This window comes from Ambystoma mexicanum, chromosome 3p (assembly GCF_040938575.1).
Source record: "Ambystoma mexicanum isolate Mex_15411 chromosome 3p, UKY_AmexF1_1, whole genome shotgun sequence".
Lineage (NCBI taxonomy): Eukaryota > Metazoa > Chordata > Amphibia > Caudata > Ambystomatidae > Ambystoma > Ambystoma mexicanum.
This window is the reverse complement of record NC_090925.1, coordinates 783,058,706-783,081,410: the sequence shown is the minus strand read 5'-3', so window position 1 is coordinate 783,081,410 and position 22,705 is coordinate 783,058,706. Positions and strand designations below refer to the sequence as shown.

The 22,705-nt window shown below is 43.8% G+C and overlaps 1 protein-coding gene across 1 annotated transcript in view; it reads right to left on the bottom strand.

Annotated features, from left to right (window-relative positions):
- LOC138579957 (vomeronasal type-2 receptor 26-like) overlaps nt 1-22,705 on the bottom strand; it is a 315,822-nt gene that overhangs the window by 254,737 nt on the left and 38,380 nt on the right. Inside the window, exon 2 of the mRNA XM_069650182.1 lies at nt 4,063-4,184. Coding sequence (XP_069506283.1) covers nt 4,063-4,184 — 122 coding nt within the window. The remainder of the gene's footprint in view (nt 1-4,062; nt 4,185-22,705) is intronic.

Sequence of the window (22,705 nt, the reverse complement as noted above, 5' to 3'; positions counted from 1 at the left end):
TCCCCTACTCATATAAGCCAGCCCCGTCCCTGGGTTAGCTCCACACCATACTTGTAACCTCTGGTGCGTCGTCCATGTATAGCACTTGTTTGCTTACCAGCCGTACATATACATATATAGAAAAGGCCCCACCATTCTGTGGAAGGACACTAGGCTGCAGAGAAACGGCACAAGCATACCCCAATGCAGGAGTGACCTGATCTTACCCCACTGCAGGAGTGATCTGGTATTACCCCAATGCAGGAGTGACCTGATCTTACCCCACTGCAGGAGTGATCTGGTATTACCCCAATGCAGGAGTGACCTGATCTTACCCCACTGCAGGAGTGATCTGGTATTACCCCAATGCAGGAGTGACCTGATCTTACCCCACTGCAGGAGTGATCTGGTATTACCCCAATGCAGGAGTGACCTGATCTTAACCCAATGCAGGAGTAACCTGATCTTACCCCAGTGCAGGAGTGACCTGATCTTACCCCAATGCCGGAGTGATCTGGTATTATCCCAATGCAGGAGTGACCTGATCTTACCCCACTGCAGGAGTGATCTGGTATTACCCCAATGCAGGAGTGACATGATCTTAACCCAATGCAGGAGTAACCTGATCTTACCCCAGTGCAGGAGTGACCTGATCTTACCCCAATGCCGGAGTGATCTGGTATTATCCCAATGCAGGAGTGACCTGATCTTACCGCAGTGCAGGAGTGACCTGATCTTACCGCAGTGCAGGAGTGACCTGATCTTACCCCAATGCAGGAGTGACCTGATCTTACTGCAATGCAGGAGTGACCTGATATTACCCCAATGCAGGAGTGACCTGATCTTTCCCCAGTGCAGGAGTGACCTGATATTACCCCAATGCAGGAGTGAACTGATATTACCCTATGCAGGAGTGACCCGATATTACCCGAACGCAGGAGTGAACTGATCTTACCCCAATGCAGGAGTGACCTGATATTACCCCAGCGCAGGAGTGACCTGATATTACCCCAACGCAGGAGTGACCTGATATTACCCCAATGCAGGAGTGAACTGATATTACCTCAATGCAGGAGTGACCTGATATTACCCCAATGCAGGAGTGACCTGATCTTACCCACTGCAGGAGTGATCTGGTATTACCCCAATGCAGGAGTGACCTGATATTAACCCAATGCAGGTGTAACCTGATCTTACCCCAGTGCAGGAGTGACCCGATCTTACCCCAATGCAGGAGTGATCTGGTATTACCCCAATGCAGGAGTGACCTGATCTTACCCCAATGCAGGAGTGACCTGATCTTACCGCAGTGCAGGAGTGACCTGATCTTACCCCAATGCAGGAGTGACCTGATCTTACTGCAATGCAGGAGTGACCTGATATTACCCCAATGCAGGAGTGACCTGATCTTACCCCAATGCAGGAGTGACCTGATATTACCCCAACGCAGGAGTGACCTGATATTACCCCAGCGCAGGAGTGACCTGATATTACCCCAACGCAGGAGTGACCTGATATTACCCCAATGCAGGAGTGAACTGATATTACCTCAATGCAGGCGTAACCTGATCTTACCCCAATGCAGGAGGGACCTGATATTACCCCAATGCAGGAGTGACCTGATCTTACTGCAATGCAGGAGTGACCTGATATTACTCCAATGCAGGAGTGACCTGATCTTACCCCAATGCAGGAGTGACCTGATATTACCCCAACGCAGGAGTGACCTGATATTACCCTATGCAGGAGTGACCCGATATTACCCGAACGCAGGAGTGAACTGATCTTACCCCAATGCAGGAGTGACCTGATATTACCCCAGCGCAGGAGTGACCTGATATTACCCCAACGCAGGAGTGACCTGATATTACCCCAATGCAGGAGTGAACTGATATTACCTCAATGCAGGCGTAACCTGATCTTACCCCAATGCAGGAGGGACCTGATATTAGCCCAATGGAGGAGTGACCTGATATCTCCTGTCTTGCCCTGCAGATAAGTGTCCAACTCAACATAGGCAAACTTAACGACTGTTGCCGGTCTGGAAAATAAACACTGACCACATGGATTTATGGGCGGGAAATCTGGCAGAAGGCTTTATTTTCCAAAAGTTGTCTTCGGCCCATATTTACGACATAGTTAAAAACGGGGTTTCCTTATGCAATGATGAAAAAATATTGCCTGCTCTACCCCCGGTTCTGATAAAAAGCCTTGGTGATGGCGGGAGGGGGGTATCATCAACTCCAGATTGGATAAGAAGCTGTAAAGTGCCCGGCGCCACCTCCATCATTTACAAATAGATCAGAAATGCAAGCAACCTGAGGATCAAGAGAGGTCAAGCAGGCCATACATCCTGCAATTCGCAGATCAGCTAAGTGGCTTACATTGAAGAATGATGATATGATATGATATGGCATTTATAACGCGCCTGTGCACAACTGTTACTCGGCGCGAAGAGAACGTTTAACGTCTGATCTTGACCTTTCTACACTGGAAGAAAACAAAATGCAGCCATTCACAGAACAACTCCTTTTACCTGCAGCCACTTGCTCGCTTATCACGAGGTGCAAACACAGACATCTCTCAAACCCAGGCCCCACAATCTGCGTACTCTCTTCCCATAAATCCATTCACGGTCTTGCAGCACTTATGAAAAGAAGACTTATCTGTTAAACATCGGATGGAGCCATACTGGCCGGGAGAGTCCGAGCCAAATTGGCTTGCATTTTGTATGACTTGTATTGTATTTCTATGTATTAGTTGAGCATGTTTAGTTCTTCCCCTGTCCCCTCTTCAGTGTGCACTCACGTTGGAACACATGCAATTCTTACTAGATTTAACCGAGTTGACATGTACATTGGACTGATAGGGCTCTGTCAATTCAGGTGTCTAATTCCGCCTTTACTTAGTCACACCTGCTTGCAGGACATGTTATTGCCGGGGCCTTCCTGAGCAGAAATATCACGTGTTATACCTGCACTATTTGTTGAGCATCAACTCAAATGAGCACACTTGTTTTCAAGCACACGGGCTGTGTAAGGAATGAACGTTCCATGCTGTGTGTTTCCCCAGTCATTACCAATCACGGTAGCACTGTCTGCATTGGAGAACTTGGGAGATGGCACAATGTCGATGGCAAAAGATTGACTTCTACATGTGATGTCTCGTTGGATTGGAGGGTGTCTGGAGGAGTCGGCAACACTGCAGTGAGTCGATGGAACAGCTGTGGCTGTGGCGGCTTTGCTTCTCTGACGGTGATTCACCTTGTAACTCACAGAGGAGGAATTTGGATACCCCTACAAAACTACTGGAAGGGGCTATACCCGAGAAAGCATGTTCACAATGAACGAAGAACATGTCCTATCCCTTTAGAAGTAATTGGCTCCTGCATACTTCAGATCTGATATGATTGGTTATTTATAACGCGCTTTATCACCAGAGGTTTCTAAGCACGGACGCTGGGATCGAACCTGTGTTGCTCCATGTCGTCTTGCTACCAAGGCAAGCGCGTTGCCCCTCAGCTATCCTCCCGACGAGCGGTATACCCTTTTCTCAGGATTGCATATTCACTGTTTTCTATAGCAGTTGCCCAAATGGGGCATGGTTGTCCATTTTTGGAAAACATATTAAAATCTGCTTATACTTCTCTCCTCGAAAAGTATTTCCAATGGTCACCATTTCCATAACGTAACGACAAAAAGGGAGAATATTTCTTAGCCTGGGTCTATTGTACTAAACAAAGAGAGCTGTTTAGCATCACACCGAATGTGTCCTGCTGCTCGGCTCACCCCAATATTGACAATGATTCACTGGTGCAGCTCAGCCTCACCTCGCCTCTCCCTGGAGATGAGTGGTTTAGCAGTGTTTCAGCACGAAGGCCCACGCATCTTCCAGGCAACAGTCTGGGCTGAGTTCAGGAGCCGTGGGCGGAAGAGCTTCTCCCAGCCTCTGCAAACAATTGATTCAATACATAAAAGTGGCTTCTTTTACTAAAACGCACACTTTCCCTTAATGCCTTTGAAAACGTGGTTCTGGTTTTGGCGAGGGCTAGCTCTTGCTAGCCAGACCTCTAAAGGGACTTACCTTCAACGATACCTTGAGTGTGATTCTTATGATAATTCCTCATTGTGTGGAAGCTGTTAGTGATGTCCTGCGTGCATTGGCAGCTGCCTCCACTGTGCCAGCCTTTTATGCCAATGACACCACTGAGCAGAGATCAACAAATCTCCAAAGAATTGAGCAGAACATCGGCAATTCTCCACTATCAGTCCCGTGGCAATATGTAATTGCCCCGGTGGGGTGATCATTAAAAATAATGACTATGTGGGGTTTCAGAGTAGTCATTTTCATTTCATGGTGTGATTATAATGGTTTTGTTTTGTTGGATAGGTTACATCCTTGGGGCAATTACCCTTGTTTAGGATGAATCATTATTAAGTGTGGACGCACATTTTTTAGTAAAGCAGTTGGATTAGGTTAGTACGAAATTACCGCACCAAGTTCCGACCTACTCAAAATGTCCCAAAATGCATACCACCAAAGGTTCGAACACCAGGTTACATCCTTGGGGCAATTACCCTTGTTTAGGATGAATCATTATTAAGTGTGGACGCACATTTTTTAGTAAAGCAGTTGGATTAGGTTAGTACGAAATTACCGCACCAAGTTCCGACCTACTCAAAATGTCCCAAAATGCATACCACCAAAGGTTCGAACACCAAACGTTTGAACCTTTAGTGGTATGCATTTTAAGTAGGTAAAAAAAAATGCTGTGGGAGTGTCCCCCGCAACACGCCGCTCACCATACTATACAGTATATTGAGCGGGGGTTGCGGGGGACACCGCGGCAGCTGCCGGACCAAAAAGAAAAAAGTAAAAAGTAAAAAGTCTGCGGGGGCTGCAGCTCACCAACGAACAGTAAAAAAAAAAGACAAGGATCCTGCGACGCGGAAGTGAAAGGGATTCAGCATTGCAGGGACACAGCGTAGCAGAAAGAAAGGTAAGTCGAGGGGTGGGGGTGTGAGTGAGGGCGTGAGTGAGGAAATCTGGGTGATTTGTAATGGACATGTTTGCATGGGAAATGTACGAACATTTTGTAATGCGTACCTTTCCCATGCGAACGTTTCCCTCGCAGGAAAATCAGCCGCGGACAAATCACGCAGAACCGTTGGATTAGACAAAACCTAAAGCATTTTGATAATATCTGCTAAGGCCTCGGTGGAGGGGATTTCTACTTTTGAAATCAAATTCTGCGTGTTATCAAAAGAAACTACATTGGGGGACCTTTTCAAGACCCTGTCAACTGAGCTCCAGAGACCTCTTTCATATACACTACATTGGATGCATGTCAAGATCGCCACATTTTCTACATTGTATGACTTACGTGGCTTACCAAGGTAGCACACTAGTTCGACATTGGCAATCCACGTAAGCGAAAAGTGAGGCATATACTTCTCGCATTTACGCAGTGTGAACGTGATGTCATGCATTCTTCACGAATCATCACAGAAATAGAGAAGATGGATGAAGCACAGAATACAGGTGCATGGATGTTGATGGATGAAAGTCGGTGGGTTAATACATCGAGACAGCACGGGCGGACCGGGAAGGGGGACAAAGGGGCTATTGCCCACCATACTAACTAGACTGTTGCTCGCAGGGCCACAGGTGCAAAGTGCAAAAGAAATGAGAAAATCCTTACGATTCCAACCTGCCTAGAATGAGCTGAGCTTTGAAAGGCTTGCTGGCTTCTCTGTAGATCTAGTCAAGCAATCATCTTGATTTCTGCAAGGTTGCCATGCCTGAGTGGCCTCCACCTGTGGGCCTACAAAGTGAGATGGAAATGAGCATAGGCCACAGGTATGGCAATGTTGGCCAACACTGTGGCCCATAAACCTTTGGTCTATTGCACTCCGCAGCCACTTACCACAAATCCTACTTGCCAAGGAAGTTAGACTCCATATTTTATAGGAGTTTTTCCTTGCTTTGATTCTGTATGACTGCTCCTCCTCTGTTATAGCAAGATCCTTGAGCACTTGTGAGTTAATTACAAAAAAGAGTTGAATAGCACCCTGAATAATAACCATGAATATCACATTTGTGGTAGTTTGTGGTACTCACTTTTGGGCACAGTTAAATAACACGCACAGAAGGATGTAACATTACATTGGGAAGACTAATAGCAAGTGCAAGACGAGAATGATAGAACACAGGAGTTGCCTTAAAAACAAAATTGAATTGGCACCCTTGGTGAAGCATTTTGTGGAGAAGAGATATGCCTTAACCAATTTTGAATGGGCTATTTTGAAAAGAGTGAAAGGCAAATCAAAGGAGGATGTGAATAAAAATGGTTGAATTTAGAACGGAAACTCATCTTTTTGACAAAAATCCATATAAGAGGCCTTAATGAGAACATTCAGTTACACAATGTCACATAAAGCACAATATGTTTATCACTCTGATGCTGCACTTCCCTAATTAAGCAATAGGCCCCAAGCAGGGGGCATTACCACTTCAGGTAATGGGGCCCATAGTTACAGGCCTGAGCAAATCGAGAGCCTTAACAAAGGCCCTGAGGCATAACCTGAAGTTGTAATGCCCCCCCACTCAGTGTCTATTGCTAAAAGTACCCCCAGCTTGTAAGACCGGGGTAGTAAAAGCATTTGTTTTCTGTTCTGAAACACACCAGCATTCCCGAACAGAAAAAGAAAATGTCAAAAAAATGGCCGCCGGGGAAGAGAAAAAAAGTCTGTTTTCCCTTTCCTTGGTGGCCATTCAAAAAATAGGGAAAAATGTAAACAAAAATATGGCCGCCATAGAAAGTAGAGAAGGGACTACGTGTAGTCCCTTCTTCCTTTCCATGATGGCCTGTCACGGATCGGGAAAGGACGCGCTGGGGACAGAAGTGGTCCCCGCACGTCTGCTCCCAAAATGGGCAGAAAAGAAGGTAAGGGGGGTTGGGAGGGCAGGGTGGGAATTCTGTGGATTGGGGGGAGGCAGGAGGCTCACAACACTTAACTCATTCCCCGGTGGGGGAAGATGGCAGCCTCCAATTGTGTGGTGGCTCGGAGCGGGGGATTACCTCTGGTAATTCCCCCGTTTCAAGCCTCCTCATTGGTTGGGTGGCTGCCACACACCCCTGCCGGGGACAGAAGGGGAAGGAACGTAGTGAACAGTGCCGAACTGGAGGTGAGGGATTCCCGGTCGGTTAACGCCCGCACTGGAGCCAATGGCATGCGCTTTTACAAAGCATGTGACACCTCGCCGAGTACTAGTGGGGTATAACAACTGGGTGTAGTAAGAATCAGGGACTTTGCATTGTATCCAGTATTCATCAATCATGATACTCCTTGCTTTGAAACACTATTCTTTATAATGCACCTAGGGTTACATTATCGTTCTATAGAGAATTGATGCTAAACATTTAAATTTGAAACAGAACTGATGGGGACATCGTACAAACTAAAGGACAAGAGTAACATTGGAAGATGATATTTAAACTGTGATTTCACTATAATATCTCTATACATATGTAATGTTATCATCCAGACTTGCAAAGTATCACTGGAAGAGATTACTGTGTTGTGAATGTGGCATATTTAAAACACTGGCAATTAAGATGTGTGCATTTACTACCAATGGAGAGTTGCATTTATATGCTTATTACATGACCTGCGATAGTGGCCATGTAGTTATGTTAAGTTGCTAAACCCATAGGAAGATCACTTTTTGGGTGCTTATAACTTTGCAAAATACGTATATGGCCCACTCTGAATGTTTTTGCAATGTTTGGTGAGGTTTGGTCAAGGGGGGCAAAGTTATAGGGGGGTCCCAAAATGTCTTTTTTTCCCATAGACATAATGGGAAAACATTTGTGTTGCGTCTACAGCCCAAACCGCTGGATGGATTTTCACCAAATTCGTGGCAGGAGTGGTGGCTTGGTCCCGAAAGCGTGCTTTTGTTAATTTGGTGTAAATCTGTCCAGTAGTTTTTTTTAAAACAACCAAAACTTAAGGGAAAAAAATTAGTGATATATATGTCCGCTCCACGGACACACTTCCCTGTTCGCTCTGCGGGCAGGACACCGATTGGCTAATCGGCTTGCGTCATGTCCGCCAACACACAACGTGTTCTGTGATTGGCTGGGATGAGGCGTGAGGTGCGTCACATTGTTTCGATGTGCCCGCCATATTGGATCCGCAGACATCCGCGGACATCACAGCGTGGAAGTGAGCATAAATCCAATTTTGGGGAGTGTGTTGGTGTGTTTGAGTGCTTGGAAAGGGTGGCGGAGTAAGAGATGGGTCAAATGCTGTATTTGTTTAGGTGGGAGAAGGCCGTGATGTGTTCCCGGTGTACGCGGTCACTGCGGTTGTCCGCAGACATACTAAACACTGGGCGCCCTACTGTCTATTTTAGTTTAGTATGATGTTGGCTTTGGGTCATTAGAAGACCATTGGGTGAAGAGGGTATGTATTGAAGAGTGTGTGCGTTGGTTGTGATTATTTTTTAGAATGTTAATTGAAGTGGATAGGTTTTGAGATGGGTGTACTATGTTTTTGGGTTGTGGTCATTTGGTAGGTGTTTGTTTCTATGGGTGTGTTATGCTGTAGTGGTTGTGGCCAGGGCCTAGAGTCTTGGGTGCAATTTCAATCAATCAGCCAAGGTGTGGTATAGGGGCAGAGTCGGGCCTCAGCTGGCTCCCTTAAACAAAGGAGACAATCAAAACGTGCATTTTCAGAGCTGGGGCCTTTCACGGCTGTTTTTGCAGGGAAGTACAGTCCCTACACTTAAGCTGCTCGTGACCCCAGCGCTCCATCCACAAATAAGATCGGAGGCAGTGAGGTTGGACTAATACTATTAACACAAAATCTTCATATCTTCAGATTTAGCAAAAAAGATCTTATTTATTCTTTTTTACAACAAATTATATACACATATCATAAAAATACCATAGATACTGTATATGTCACAAATTAACCACATCTATCACTACCACCTTGCATACACACTCATGCCTTCACACACTCAGATGTTTTACATATATTTTAGCATATATAAACAATATGAACTATATATACTGTCGTTCCTTTTCTTCTTCAGTTGTCTTCAATATTATTTTCGGCTCCACAATTTCTTTTCCAGTGTGCCCTCTTTTTAAAGCCACTCAGTTTCTTATGGCCTATGTGTTCATGTATTGTATTCTGTCGGCAGGGATGGCTGTGACTGCTCTGAACTGGTTGAAGGTGGCTCCATGCCTTCTTTTACGACTTCCCCTGCTGCTCCCTTCTTCTGCCATGATCACCACACCGCCAAGCTGCCACATTTCCTCCCCCAGCATCCAGGCCTATGAGCAAGAAGGAGGTGTTATTTTTGGAGGAGTCTCTCCAGTTCACCAAGAAGTTGTTCCCCCTGGAGTAGCCACCCTCTTCACTGAACCACCTGGGCCCAGGCGCTGTGCAAAGTAAATGCCAGTCGGAGTTCTCTTTAAATGTCCATCATGTCTTTTATATGCAATGCAGTAGTCTTCTCTCGTTCTGCCTGGCAGTCAAATTGATGTGTCGTCGTGACATGTGGAAACCCATTGATCACCAAATAGAACTAAACAAATAGAATTTGAGGCAGAAACAATTGTATTATTAATTACTTAGGAATATTTCAAGGATCTAACCATTTTGCAACACAGAAAGTTCATACGTCAGGGAATTTCATGAATACCTCTTGTAAAGTGTTCATGCTTTATGAGTCAAAATATGTTATTTTTGGCGGTTTCCCAGACTACTTTTTGATGTTAGTTAGATCTATTCTGTGATTTTGTTTGTGACAGAACCAGCATTCATATATTATATATGTACAGGAAGGATTAAAAAATGAGAAGTTCAGGCACATATTCAGGTCAACTTAAATTGTAAGATGGTGTAAACTAATGCTATTATTAACATCAGAAAAATACACTTAGAAAATCAGTAATGTGGGTGTGTGTATATGTGATCCACAGATTAAAATACTTCAATAAATACCTCTGGAGAATATCCCTAAATTACTGCACATTAAGGCTATGAGAAAAATATGCCATCCCTTAAGACAGTCATAGACAGAGATATATGCAGGACAGAAACATGTTGGGCATAAGAAACATATGATAATTGATTCATAATTTAAAGATCATTCTTTTAGGTGACAAGATTGGTATAAAGAAATGTTTAGCTTCTATCAGGATTTTGAATATTTTGGATTGTTTAAAGTGCAGGCCTAGCTCGAGAGCAGCAAAGTGCTATACAGAGTTTGGGTTGCCGAAATTTGGACTAGCATCTTTTAACAGTAGCACAGTACTGTGAGGTCTGTGCGTGAGTATGTGCGTCCATTGGAATTATCCTTGGCTAGGTGTTGTTGAAAGAGCCATGTTTTCAGAGATTTGCAAAACTGGAGAATTTTGGGGACATTCCAAGCCAACACTGGGATTGAGTTGCAGAGGGTGGTTGCATGACAACAGAAGGATTGTTTGTGGCTCCTCTCTTTTCGGACGAGTTGTGATTGAAGCTGCTAAGTCAATTTGCTGTGCGAGGAGCATGTGCCACGAGATATGTGGAGCTCAGCCGCCAGGTCCGCTGGTGTGCTACTCATTACTGCTTTGTAGATGATACATGCAGTCTTAACCTGTATCCTGGCTTGGAGTGTAAGCCAATGTAGTTTGCGTAGGGTGGGGGTAATTCAGTTAAATTTCCATGATCCCGTAATAAGACATGCTGCAGCATGGTGGACTGCTTTTAGGACAGTCAAGTGAATTCACAGAGTGACAATAATCTTGAGATACACATGAATTTAATAGTTGTAAAACAAGTAAGGGGCATACAATTATGTAAAGCTCTCTATAATGGTATACAATTGAAATTGATGCATTTGTTCAATTTGGGAACTAGTAGGTTTTTTAAACAAATAAATCACCATCATTCCTAAGCCGTGCAAGGACCATTCATTTTGCGCTATTTTTCAGCCAATATGATATGATATGATATGGCATCTATAACGCGCCTATACACAAGTGTTTCAAGGCGCGACGAGGCAAGGGAAGGGGAATAAAGGGAAAGACAGACACCGATCCTACTAGGCCAGGTGTCTTTCAGATCGTGAAAGTGCATGGGAAGGGGGAAAAGGGAAAAGTGCGAGGGGGGAAGGCAGAGGGGAAAGTGCAGTTCACGGGATAGTAGAATAAATAAGATAAATAAAACGGCCAGCTGGTGACAAGTGCAAGGTAAGTGCAGACATAAGTGCTGGTAGGGTACTGTAGGGATACAAAAACAGTCTCCAGGTGCAGGGGTTCCCAGGAAGGCAGTGCAGGTGGGCAACTGGCTGGGCCTGGGCCCGAGATCAGAAAGGGTGGCCTGGTAACTAGTGCAGTTTCTGTCAGGAATTCAGCAGGAGAGAGGGGGAGAGAAAGCAGAAGCAAAGGGGAAGGTTTTGAGGTGCTTCCGGACCCGGAGATGGTTCTCCTCAAGTTTCAGGGAGGCAGGAAGGCTGTTCCAGAGGGAGGCCCCTGCAGAAGCGAGAGATCTACCACCAACTCGTTGCTTGGAGAAACGACTGACCCTGAGGGAGTTGGAGGTGGATGAGCGAAGAGCTCGAGAAGGAAGCTTTTTAGGAAGAGAGAGTTGAAGATATTGCGGCCCCAGGCAAATATCATTGCTAAAGCCAGATGTCAAGCTCTTGACGAAAGTATATGCAAAGAGATTTAATAGCTTGCTGCCAATGCTAGTAAACAAAAATAAGATGGGGTTTGTTTATAGCAGGAATAGCTATGATATTTTTGAGGGAGTTTTGAGCGTTATCCATCTTAGGAAAGACTCCGCTGAAGCTTTTGCAGCTGTCAGTATTGATGCTAAGAAAGCGTTTGATAGGGTGAACTGGACTTATCTCTATCAAGTCCTGCTTAAAATAAATTGTGGGCCTTGGTTCTTGCGACTCTTTAATGCCTTGTATAGTGGGGCTAGGCCTAGGCCTACAGTGTTCATCAATGGTCTTACCTCTGATTTGTTTGCCATTAGAAGGGGTACATGACAAGGCTGTCCTTTGTCGCCTAACTTTTTGACTTGTTCATAGAGCCGTTGGCTGCTGCTGTACTCACAGTGCATCAGGGTATACAGGGGATTCCATTTGGTGGTTGTGTTTATAAGGTGATTGTATATGCTGACGATCTATTGGTGTTACTATCGAACCCGTAAAACTCTTATAGGGAGTTGATGTTATCTTTGCAGATGTTTGGCAAAATCTGTGATTATTAGGTTAACGTTGATAAGACGTTGCTCTTCCCTACCTCGTCTCCGTGTCACAGGGCCCGTTTTGATGCGGTGCAAAGTGCTTGGGCCGCATGTGGTTTTAGGTATTTAGGTATCCAGGTCACTAAGGACGTGGATTCACTCCTGGGTATGAATATTAGGCTTAAGCTTATTGAGATTACAGTGTAATGTCTTAAGTGGGATAGACTATCTTTGTCACTCTGGTGTAAAATAAGTACAATTAAGATGACCCTGCACCCAAAGCTGTTGTATGTGTTTAGCATGCTTCCCTTTCTGCTTTTGGGTAAGCTGGAGCATGATATTAAAATATTATTTAGTAATTTCCTTTGGGTGGAGGGTAGGAAGCCAAGAATTCTGAAATATGTGGTTCAGGAGGGTCTGGGCCTTCGAATTTCATTGGTGAAGAAGAGACTCTGAATCAAAGCAGGACACTCAGACCGGTTTCAAGAAGTCATCAGGTTTTATTTCTTCCAGCAGCCAAAACACAGGATACATCATCATCATCTCTGAGGCTCTGCACCAATTCTGAATAAAACCCTGTCTTTTATACACTTCTTTCTTCTTCATCAGTATAGTTTCCACCGTCAGATCTTCCACCCGATTCATCTTAGTCTGCTATCTTTCACTTTCACAGATTTTTTTCCTGATCTGATCATTTTTTGTCCATTGAGCTGCTTTGCAGCAAGTCTCCCAGGCCCTTTAATGCCTGGGCCAGAAGTCCATTGTTTTATATGGCAGCCATAAGTTAGGTTTGTGGCACCAAGAAACAGTCGATCAGAACATCACTTGTTCATTCTTTCTGGGGGAAACAAAGCTGGGGGAGCCTTTTCAGGAACAGTCCTTCACAATATGTATACATTCTGGTTGGGCATTGTTTGGTCAGGTTCTTCACCCAATCCTTTTTTTCTCACAGGGTCATGTCCCGTAAGTATCCCAATGTATACGCCTCCTCTTTTATTCACCTGTAATAAAAAGCTGAATGAGTTTCCTTTGATAAATAATTATGTCTCTATCATCACACTTCTTTTTTCTTTCAACCCAACCCCTTAAAAACCTTATTTCCGTTTTTTATTAAAATGTACCTTCCTTCAAAAATAATTGACCTAAACAATATTTTTTGAACGTTCCTGCCTCCTAGAAAAACTATGTTAAAACATTTTCTAGTCATCCCTGCATCCTAGACAAAGGTATTAGCCATTTGTATTCTTTGTGTATCAAAGCTATTAGTTCTCTCCCTTCTCCACAATTGTTCTACATATGGTCTGCCTGCTGGAACCTGATTTGTTAACAATAAACATATATTTTTAGGAAATAAATACATTTGCCTGTCTCGTAATCACTGTCCCTTAGATGTAGAGAAACTGGAAATACATATTAAACAAAGAAACATTAAAAGAAAATACATTGTTGTCTTCTCAGTCTTCTAGGCACATATGTAGCAGACAAACATTTCTTTTCTCAGGGATCCCTGTTGAAAATTGAAAATAAAGACAAAAGTAATTTGGGTACTGACAAGTGGGTCAGGTTTTCTTTCTGACCCACACTTTTTTTCTTCCTTCTGCTTAACAAAAAAAAGTGTCATCTAGATTTATTTCTATCTTTTTTCAGCCCAGTTAACTCACAGGCCTTCCCTAACTCGTTGGTGCACAAAACAATAACAGTTTTCAACAGCCCTGTTCAATACTAGGGCTAGTACTTAAGTTTCTGTCTCTGCTTTGCTGTAAATACTTCCCGCTCAGCTGCTAATGCTTGCCGCTCAGCTGTAAATGCTTCCTGCTATGCTGTAAATTCTTCCTGCTATGCCGTACAGGCTTCATTCTGCCTTGCTTTGCCATCTTTCTCCAAATCTCATTGGACCATGGTCTTTTTCTTCTGTGCTTTGCTTTCATCCTGTTAAGACAAACAGAAGCGTTTTGCTGCACAATATCTCCTCCTTATCCCACTATACTTAATCTAGTCTACCCCTGTTTTTATAGACTATGACACCAATTCATAATATGTGCCTTCATATTATATCATAAAACTACATTGTTTGCCTATTATAAACATTTTTATACATTCGCCGAGTCGACCTCCTTTGGCATCCCATCAATACAGAAATCAATACATCCCATCACCTTCAATTTGACTTCTGTTTTCTGTGTTTGTCTGAAGTGGCCATGCTTTCATCTATTTTCTACTCTCTTTACACCTGATTGCAGCTATCTTGGGAAAAATGGCTACACACTTGAAGACACTGTTTATCTATCTACCTCTTTTTCTGGTACTCACCTGGGTCCCTTACTTTTTGATAATGATCAACTGTGTCCATACCCTTGTAGTGTGAACCAATACTTACCTTTTTTTTCTTCTTTTTTTCTTTTCTACCGATTTAAGGCCATGTAGACATTCCTCCTAATCATTTAATTCAACATCATCCTCTTTGCTGCTTCTTTTAGGCCTCATTCTTCTCATGTGACCTTCTATAATCATTTCATGAAGTGTGTTAGCATAGCTCCTTCTGACTGGATAAATTACAGGAACATCAGTGCTCCCTGAGTAGGAGAAAGTTCAGCAAGTTGTATCCTCCCAACAATGGATTTTGGCATAAAAATGTCTCGTAAAATCTCCATATGTGACTTTCTTTCAGGAACTACCTTTGGTCATTTATCACTGGACCAGGAAAATCTGCATGCATTTTCTGTGTGGGTTTACTTTCTATCAACCATTTCTCCTTCCTGTTTTGCCAAGCCTGTCTCTGGCATCCAAAAAGAGTCTCTAAGGCACTTTTTGTATGTGAATGATTATTAATGGCACTTATCGCAGGCAATTTGTCATCTTTCTTAGGAACAGGAATTGCTACATAGGGCCTAGGCTACCTAGTAGTTGCCACGTTTGCATTTTCCTTCTGCTCAGAAACATGCACAGGAGTCTTAGCTCCATGTAAATCAAGGTAGTATGATGTCCGAACTGTGAGTAAAAGCAGTATGATTATGCACACAATGCAAGCATAGATAACACAGAGATATGTCAATTTGCAGCATCTACTTCGTGGACAACGTGGACGTCTCTCTACATTTGGCATTACTATATTACTGCTAATGCTACCCATCATTATTGCCTAAGGAAGGAAAAAGTAATCTTTAATTCATCAGTGTTGTGTACTCTTTCTTGAAGCTGTAGCTCGTCCTCGATCTGCTGTTTGCTTACTGGATGACAAGAACAAAACTCTCACTGCATCCCTGGAACCAGTTTTTTATCAGAAAAAATGTAGATGCCTTTACAGTATGAAGACACATGGTCTCGGTAAGTCTGTATAAAACAGTTCAACGACATACACCAGATCCCAGTCTATTCCTCGAATATGCCTTAGACCAGACGACATGATGACTTTCTTTCAGCATGAAACAAAGTACAGTTCAACCAGCAACCTCTCCTCTGTCCCTCGAAGGAAAGTTTCATTCTGACCTCATATTTCTTGCACAATAAGCATTCACTTGTAGTATGACACCTCTCAAGATTTCATTTAGCTCTGCAGTGTTTCTCGGGTCCCTTAGAAGGGTGCACACATGAGTGTACCTCCAACGAGATCCGGATATTCTTCAATCAGACGATAGAACACCAGGCTGACCAGTCTGTGAGTATCATCAGGTGTTAGGGGCATTTGTCCTCTCCCCAATGTATTCGGGCAACTGCAAAATTTTTAGGATCTTGTAAGAAAGCAGGAATGCAAGTAGTTCTACCCACGATCGAAGGGTATGTGCACAAAACAAACTCAAAATAAGTAAGAACGATCTGAGAAATGTCATCATCTGGAATCACCATGGGCAATCCAAATAGGAACTCAGTGTGAAATGAATCAGGATACTGCTCTCTTTTTCAGTTGTTGAAATGTGCCCTAGATTTAGCATATTTCTCTTCTTATCAAGGCTTAAGCATGCCTCAGTCCAAAGTTTAACACTCTCCTGTGGCTTTAAGAACAAAAATCTTCTCGTAACCCTGAAATGACTGCACAGAGTGTTTGAATCAGCCTCCCTTAACCCTTTTATAAATGGCTAAAAAGGAGTGTCCCGAAACAAGCCACAGTCCACTGAAATCTTTTCTTTCCCACAACAGCCTCCGCTTCCTTCTTCCTCATCATAGACCTTGTCTGCATTTGCTGAGGTTCTTCCCCGATGCTTGCTTCCGAAGGGGGTGGGGGCAGAGGGGTTTCTCCAGTATAGACTTTCACATCACCTAAGAAAGTCCAAGCACATCTGCCTTTCACCTTGAATGCAGATGGCGTGACATCTTCCATAATGAAGGGCCCGTTAAATCTGGGTTCGTGCCACTTCTTTGTGAAGTTGCGGATTAGGACTGCATCTCCGGGGAATAGTTTGGGAAGACATAATTCTTGAACACAACTTTTTGAAGCATCTCCTTCTGTGTTCTGTGCTGCCCCACACCCTTTTTGCTGTAACTCACCTGAAATGACATAGATACTTGAGGTCATACATGTAAGATAGTCACGTAAGTCCATTACTAACAATTCAGAAGTAGGCTGAGCATCCCTTCTAACTCTGGATGGGGGCGTGGGGGGTGTCCTCATCCGCCTTCCTGTCACTATCTCATGGGAGTAAGATGGTGGTCCGAACCTGGTTGGTTCCTCAATGCATATAATGGCAGTGGTAGGCAATGCAACCACCCTTTCTTCAAGGTAAGGTTCAACTTGGCTTTCCTTTCATTAAGCAAGCCGTTGAGCCGATCACAAAGCCCATTTCCTTGTGGATGATAAGCCAAAGAAAACATGTGCAAATGTCTGGTTCACAAAATGTGGGCCATTGTCTGACCTCATTACTTCACATATTCCCCATCTATGAAACACTTCCTGCACAAAAAGTTTGGCTGCACAGGTAGAGTCTGGGTGTGTGCACAGACCAGCCTCAATCCATCTTGAAAAGGGAAAAACTACAACAATCAATCTATATCCATTACATACTTGCAGCATGTCGACATAGTCGATATGCAAATGCTGAAAGGGGCCACTGGGGTCTCGGAATAATTCCCTTAACTGTGCGCAGTGTATGCCCAGCCCTGAATTCTTCAACACACAATGCAATTCACTACCTAGAATGCAACATGTTCTAACAAATGTGGTACGAACCAATCCTCTGCAATTTTTGCAGCGAGGTTCTCCCTAGTTGTGTGCGCAGGGTAGTGTAGCTGTTCCAGAGCCACCCTTAATAAGGCTACAGGCATCACCGGTTTATCAGTGCTGTCTTATCACCACAATGCTTCAGAGGGGTTTAAAGAACACCCTATTTGCGTCCACAAAACCTTCTCATCTTGAGGTGCTTCCCCCTGCACCTCCATCAATTGGGTTTTTGACAAATCACTATATCTCTCAGAGACGTTCATTAATACAACAATTTTTTCATTTACATCAGGCGTTTCAAATGTCATAATTTTATCTGAACATGCAGCGAGTTTGGCCTCATCGACTGCTGCTTGGTTTCCACGTGAGATAAAGTCTGTCCTTTTAGTGTGAGCTGATGCTTACTGGGAGTTGTAGTGCCTTAATAAGCCTGTCCAATAAGGCAATGTGCTGCACTGGCATGCCATCCGCTTGGAGGTAGCCTCTCCTTTTCCAACGTGCTAACCCTCCATGCCCCGTTGATGTCACATAGACGAAGTCACTGTACACTGTTACTTCCTGGTCTGCATGATTCTCAAGCGCAACAATCAGCGCCACTAACTCTGCAGCCTGTGCTGAATAATGAGACAGTAGTCGAGCACTTACAATCTTCTGAAACTCCCCATTAGCCATGTGCTTTACCACAGCGGCACCTGTGTATCTCTGCCCATCATTTTGATCGATTCTTGAAGAACCGTCAATAAAAACAATTTCTCCATCTGTCAATGCATTTTCTTTTACCATCGGGATTTCGTCATAGAACTCTTCATAATTTGCACAGTCATTCGCATGCTCGTCCGCTGCCAGTGCTTCAGCTACAAACATGGCAGGATTCACTATTCTGCATTGAACTATTTTGATCTCTGGATTCGACATGACTACTTCGTAGGCAGAAGCCCTTTGAGAAGTCAACGTGCCTTTTGGTTTCTCTAAAATGGCAAATAGCGCATGCTCAACAAATAACATCATGGAGCATCCCATCACTAAATTTGCGGCCTTCTCTATGGCAAATGCATTGTTCGCACGGAAAATGGCCTCTCGATACTGGGTTTAAAATACCACTGTAAAATGCAAGGGGTTTATACCCCAAGGTGCTTCTCTGTGTAAGAACTGCTGTCATAACAGTGCCATCTGTATGCAACAACAAGAAGAATTCCTCAGTATAATTAGGAATCCCTAAAACTGGAGCTGTGCAAATTGCTTTTTTCAGCTCGTCAAATCCTTTTTCCATTTTCTCAGACCACACGATTTTCTCTTGCGTTGCCTGTGTTTTCTTTAGAGCCTGCAACAAAGGCTTTATATACGAGCTGTAGTCAAAGACACATACTCTGAGATAGTTACACAATCCCAGAAATCTCTGCATATGTTTTATTGTGTGCGGTTTTGTGGTTTTCAAAATAGCTTCAGCTCTCTTGAAAGGGGCCCCAAGGGGTCCCTTACGTCTATGGAAACAAGGCAAGTCACCACACACGATAGATACGCCAGACACAAGGTTGTATTCCCAAAGCTAGGGTTTATTGCAAAGCAAAAGCCTCAGTTGGCCAACTCGGTCTCACGCCCCGCAACGTGTATCTCTAGACCTCGAGGGACGCAAGAGAGTGAATTACGTACATCAGTTACATATATACAGAATGCATATCAAACAATCAGCTATGACATGTTTAACACCCCCTTTATTGGGTTTCTTTGAACTTGGTGTGATGATGGACATTTTCGACAACTATGACACCTTCAAACATCTATTCTAGTAACAATTTGCAATTTGTGAGTGCAGAGGCATTTTTCAGTTGTTGAACAGAACACAGCGTTTCTGTTCTTGGAAGCGAGCTTCATACAGGGGGAGAGTTGCATTCCAGACCTTGCTATCTATGAGGTGCTATTTGTGTCCTGGGAGCCGACACGCTCTAACGGTGCTCAGCAAAGGGGGACCATAAGAAGAGCATAATTCAAGCCTTTAGCTGCTTTATTCTAACATATTCTACCATATAACGAGACTGGCTGCCAGCTGCAAAATGATTAAATTCCCTGTTGCTCTGCTTCAAGGCTACATTCAGGAGGGAACCGGGAATTCTTGCTGGCGCTGCCTATGTTGTGTTTCAATTTACGTGCAGCCAACAATGTTTTACAGTCAAGCAGTGTAAGCAGAAAAATGTACTGCGAAGCAATAAGAAAAGAAAGCAATGAGCAATGGTTAGAAAAAAAAATGGCGATTCTTGCTACATCAAAATGGCCGTTCATTGGCAAACTCGGAAACCTATATTTTGTCACATCGTGCATGAGACGGTTGGCCCATGGCCATCAAAATACATTTGCGGTCACATAGTAGAGGTATCCATTTTTCTAGACTGACAAACCCTCCTTTGGCCATATGCCAAACGTCCCATCTATTTATTGAAACCTCCTCTAATGATGATGAGTCTGAAGTACTTATGTCTGAATGTTTCATGCTATCGTAAACATCATCGTCTTCATCAATATCTATAGCCATCAACTCTTTTACTGTTTTCATCTCATTTGTGTCTTGGTCAGCTCGACCATGAGTTTGTTTTTTTCTTGTCATCATATGCATACATCCCTCCGTACATCCCTCAGTTATTTCAGCGCAAAATATTGGTAGGCACTGTATGCAACAACAGCACGTTATGAATATTCCAAACACCACTACTAATATTGAAATCAACTTCCATCCCCAAGAACGCAGTATTCCCCAAAACCAAGACCCTATTCCCCAGCTTCCTTCTTCAGTAGGGAGTTTGGAGCTTAGGACATGCATTTTCTTTATCGCTTCAAAGATCGTAGGGGAATAGTCATCTACATATACGCAACACGCTGATCCCACTATTTTGCAAATTCCCCCACGATCAACCAGGATCACATCGAGAGCCATTCTATTTTGCAGCGTCATTAACCTGATTCCTCTTTCTTCCAACGTCATGTTAAATAGTATATCTGTTGTTGTGTTTATGGTATTTTTTAGTATTCTGGACAGCTGCCTTATATTATAGGAGTTCACTATCTGCCCTAAGAATGGAATTAATGATTTTCTACGTCAGTCGCTATCAAAACACCCTCGCTAGTCCTTTTGAATCTAGCTCTGGATAGTCTGGCCATGTCTACTGTTTCTAAGAGGAATACTCCTGGGAACAGTAGATCTAGGTAACATGTACCTCCCCAGTTTCTGGGCAACCAAGGATATTCTTTCTCTCCACATATAAAATAAACTGGATCTCCCACATATACTGGTTCTATTTCCCATTTTAATACCACTGTATTCATGCATCCAGTATATGTTCCAACTGAAAAAGAGCCTTTCTTTTTTAGACAAAAAGAGACAGTTCTTGGGCTATAATTCACTGTGTAAGATGGGGGGATTGCATCTTTGTCCCCATCTGTTCTTACACGCTACGTCATTACAGATGTTTTTTCTGGTGGGGACAATCTATCTCGTCTATTTTGTCGTCTTATCTTTCGCGTACTTTTCCTTGTGGGCTCTGGGGCCATTACTTGTGCTTTATGGAATATGGAACAACCCACAGGCTTCATTATTATTTCCTCAAACTCATTCATGTTGGTTCTATCTAATTGACCCGTACTACTCTCATTCCTTTTCCCATAGAACATTGCACCTAAAGATGCACTAAATGCAGAACGTAATGGTAATGGCTGTACATACCAACCTATTCCTTTCCCAGCATGCTGTGGTAAATGGGCACATACCCAGCAATTTGTTTTCTTCAGAATTGCATGTGTCATGTTCATAATTAATAACAAGGTGTTATTCCCAAAACCTTCCCTGTGTCTTTCTTCCATTGGGGGCAGGATATAAGTAATCACCTGAACCGGGCTTTCAGTAGTGGATATATTAACTATTGGTAAAAACATTTCTAATGGGTGTATCGATTCCACATACCATAATATTAGGGCTGTCGTTATTGGTGCTACCACGCTCATAAAGCACATAATTATTGTCAGTGCCAGCATACAATTCTTTTTACAATGCATTTTTCTTAAGCTTACAGTCTTTATAATTGACTCATTCTCAGCAGTGGTGCAGGAGGAGGCTGGAACCGGTCCCGACATGTTTCTCATCGTCCTTCTTCTTCCTTATTACAGTTCATCGTGGATATCTCTCTTCGTTGCGCTTGCTCTGATGTCAATAAGTTCAACGGAATTGTCACAGTTCAGTTGTGCCAGTCCTTTATAGCCTGGATTTGCTTATTTATTTTTAGGAAAGATCACTTGTCCTTTCTCATACTGCTCAGAGGACTTTTGATCAGTTATCTTATTGCCTTAGTACCATGTGCGCCCAGCTTGTCGACTCTGGTTCAGGACACATGTACTTTTTATGATCGCACAGAGGAGCCGCGAGTCTTGAATTGTCCGACTTGCACAATTCTCACACTTCTCTCCTCTACACCTCTAGTTCCTTCTTCGTCCATGAGCAGAACCAGAGGCTGACATAAACACCAAAGAACTGTAGATCACTTTGTCTTTCAAGGCCGCAAATTGTATCGCCTCACTCCTGGTATCGTGTGATCCGTGAACAGTGCCGGTGCACTTCCAGATCCAGGCTCAGAGTCAGCCTGTGGCGCTACTGCAGGTGCTGGTGTGCGCCGCGCCAGGGATACAGATTTGGTCTTTGACGTGCTGGCAAGTGCTGGTGGGCGCCAAAGGGGTACACGTTTCGTTTCTGCTGGTATTTGCAGGGCAGATTTCGTGTCAGCCAACAGTGATGTTGATTCTGCTGGGCAACGTTGGGGCACTCTTTGCCCTTCCCCTTTTTTGGCAATTGTCTCAGGCTTCGTTTCGAGTTTCACTTCTCGGTTGGGCAGATTTGGTGGCTGCTTACTGGCAACAGTTTCTTCCGTTTCTGGGACCGCTGTCTCTTTCCTGTCATCTGGGTCAGGCCGGTCTTTCAGTGAAGTTGGAATCTTTTTGGCATGGGTGGCATGGATCCACGACTTCCGTCCATCCACCCGTATCGCCGTGTGCGTTGCCAAGAGTACTTGATAGGGGCCGAGCCACCTGGGTGCTAACAATGACTTTCTTTAAAAAAATGTAAGCAGCACCCAGTCTCCTGGCTCCAGCACGTGCCCCAGACTGGTGTATCTCACTGGTAATGCCTCCTGCACCTGCTGATGAATCAAACACAATTTCTGCATTAAAAGGCCACAATAAGTTCTAAGCATAGGATGTTCTACCTCTCTAAGTTGTTTTGGCTGAGGTGCGCACCAAACATTTGCCGGCCTCCCCATAACGATTTCGTACTGGGAGAGCCCAG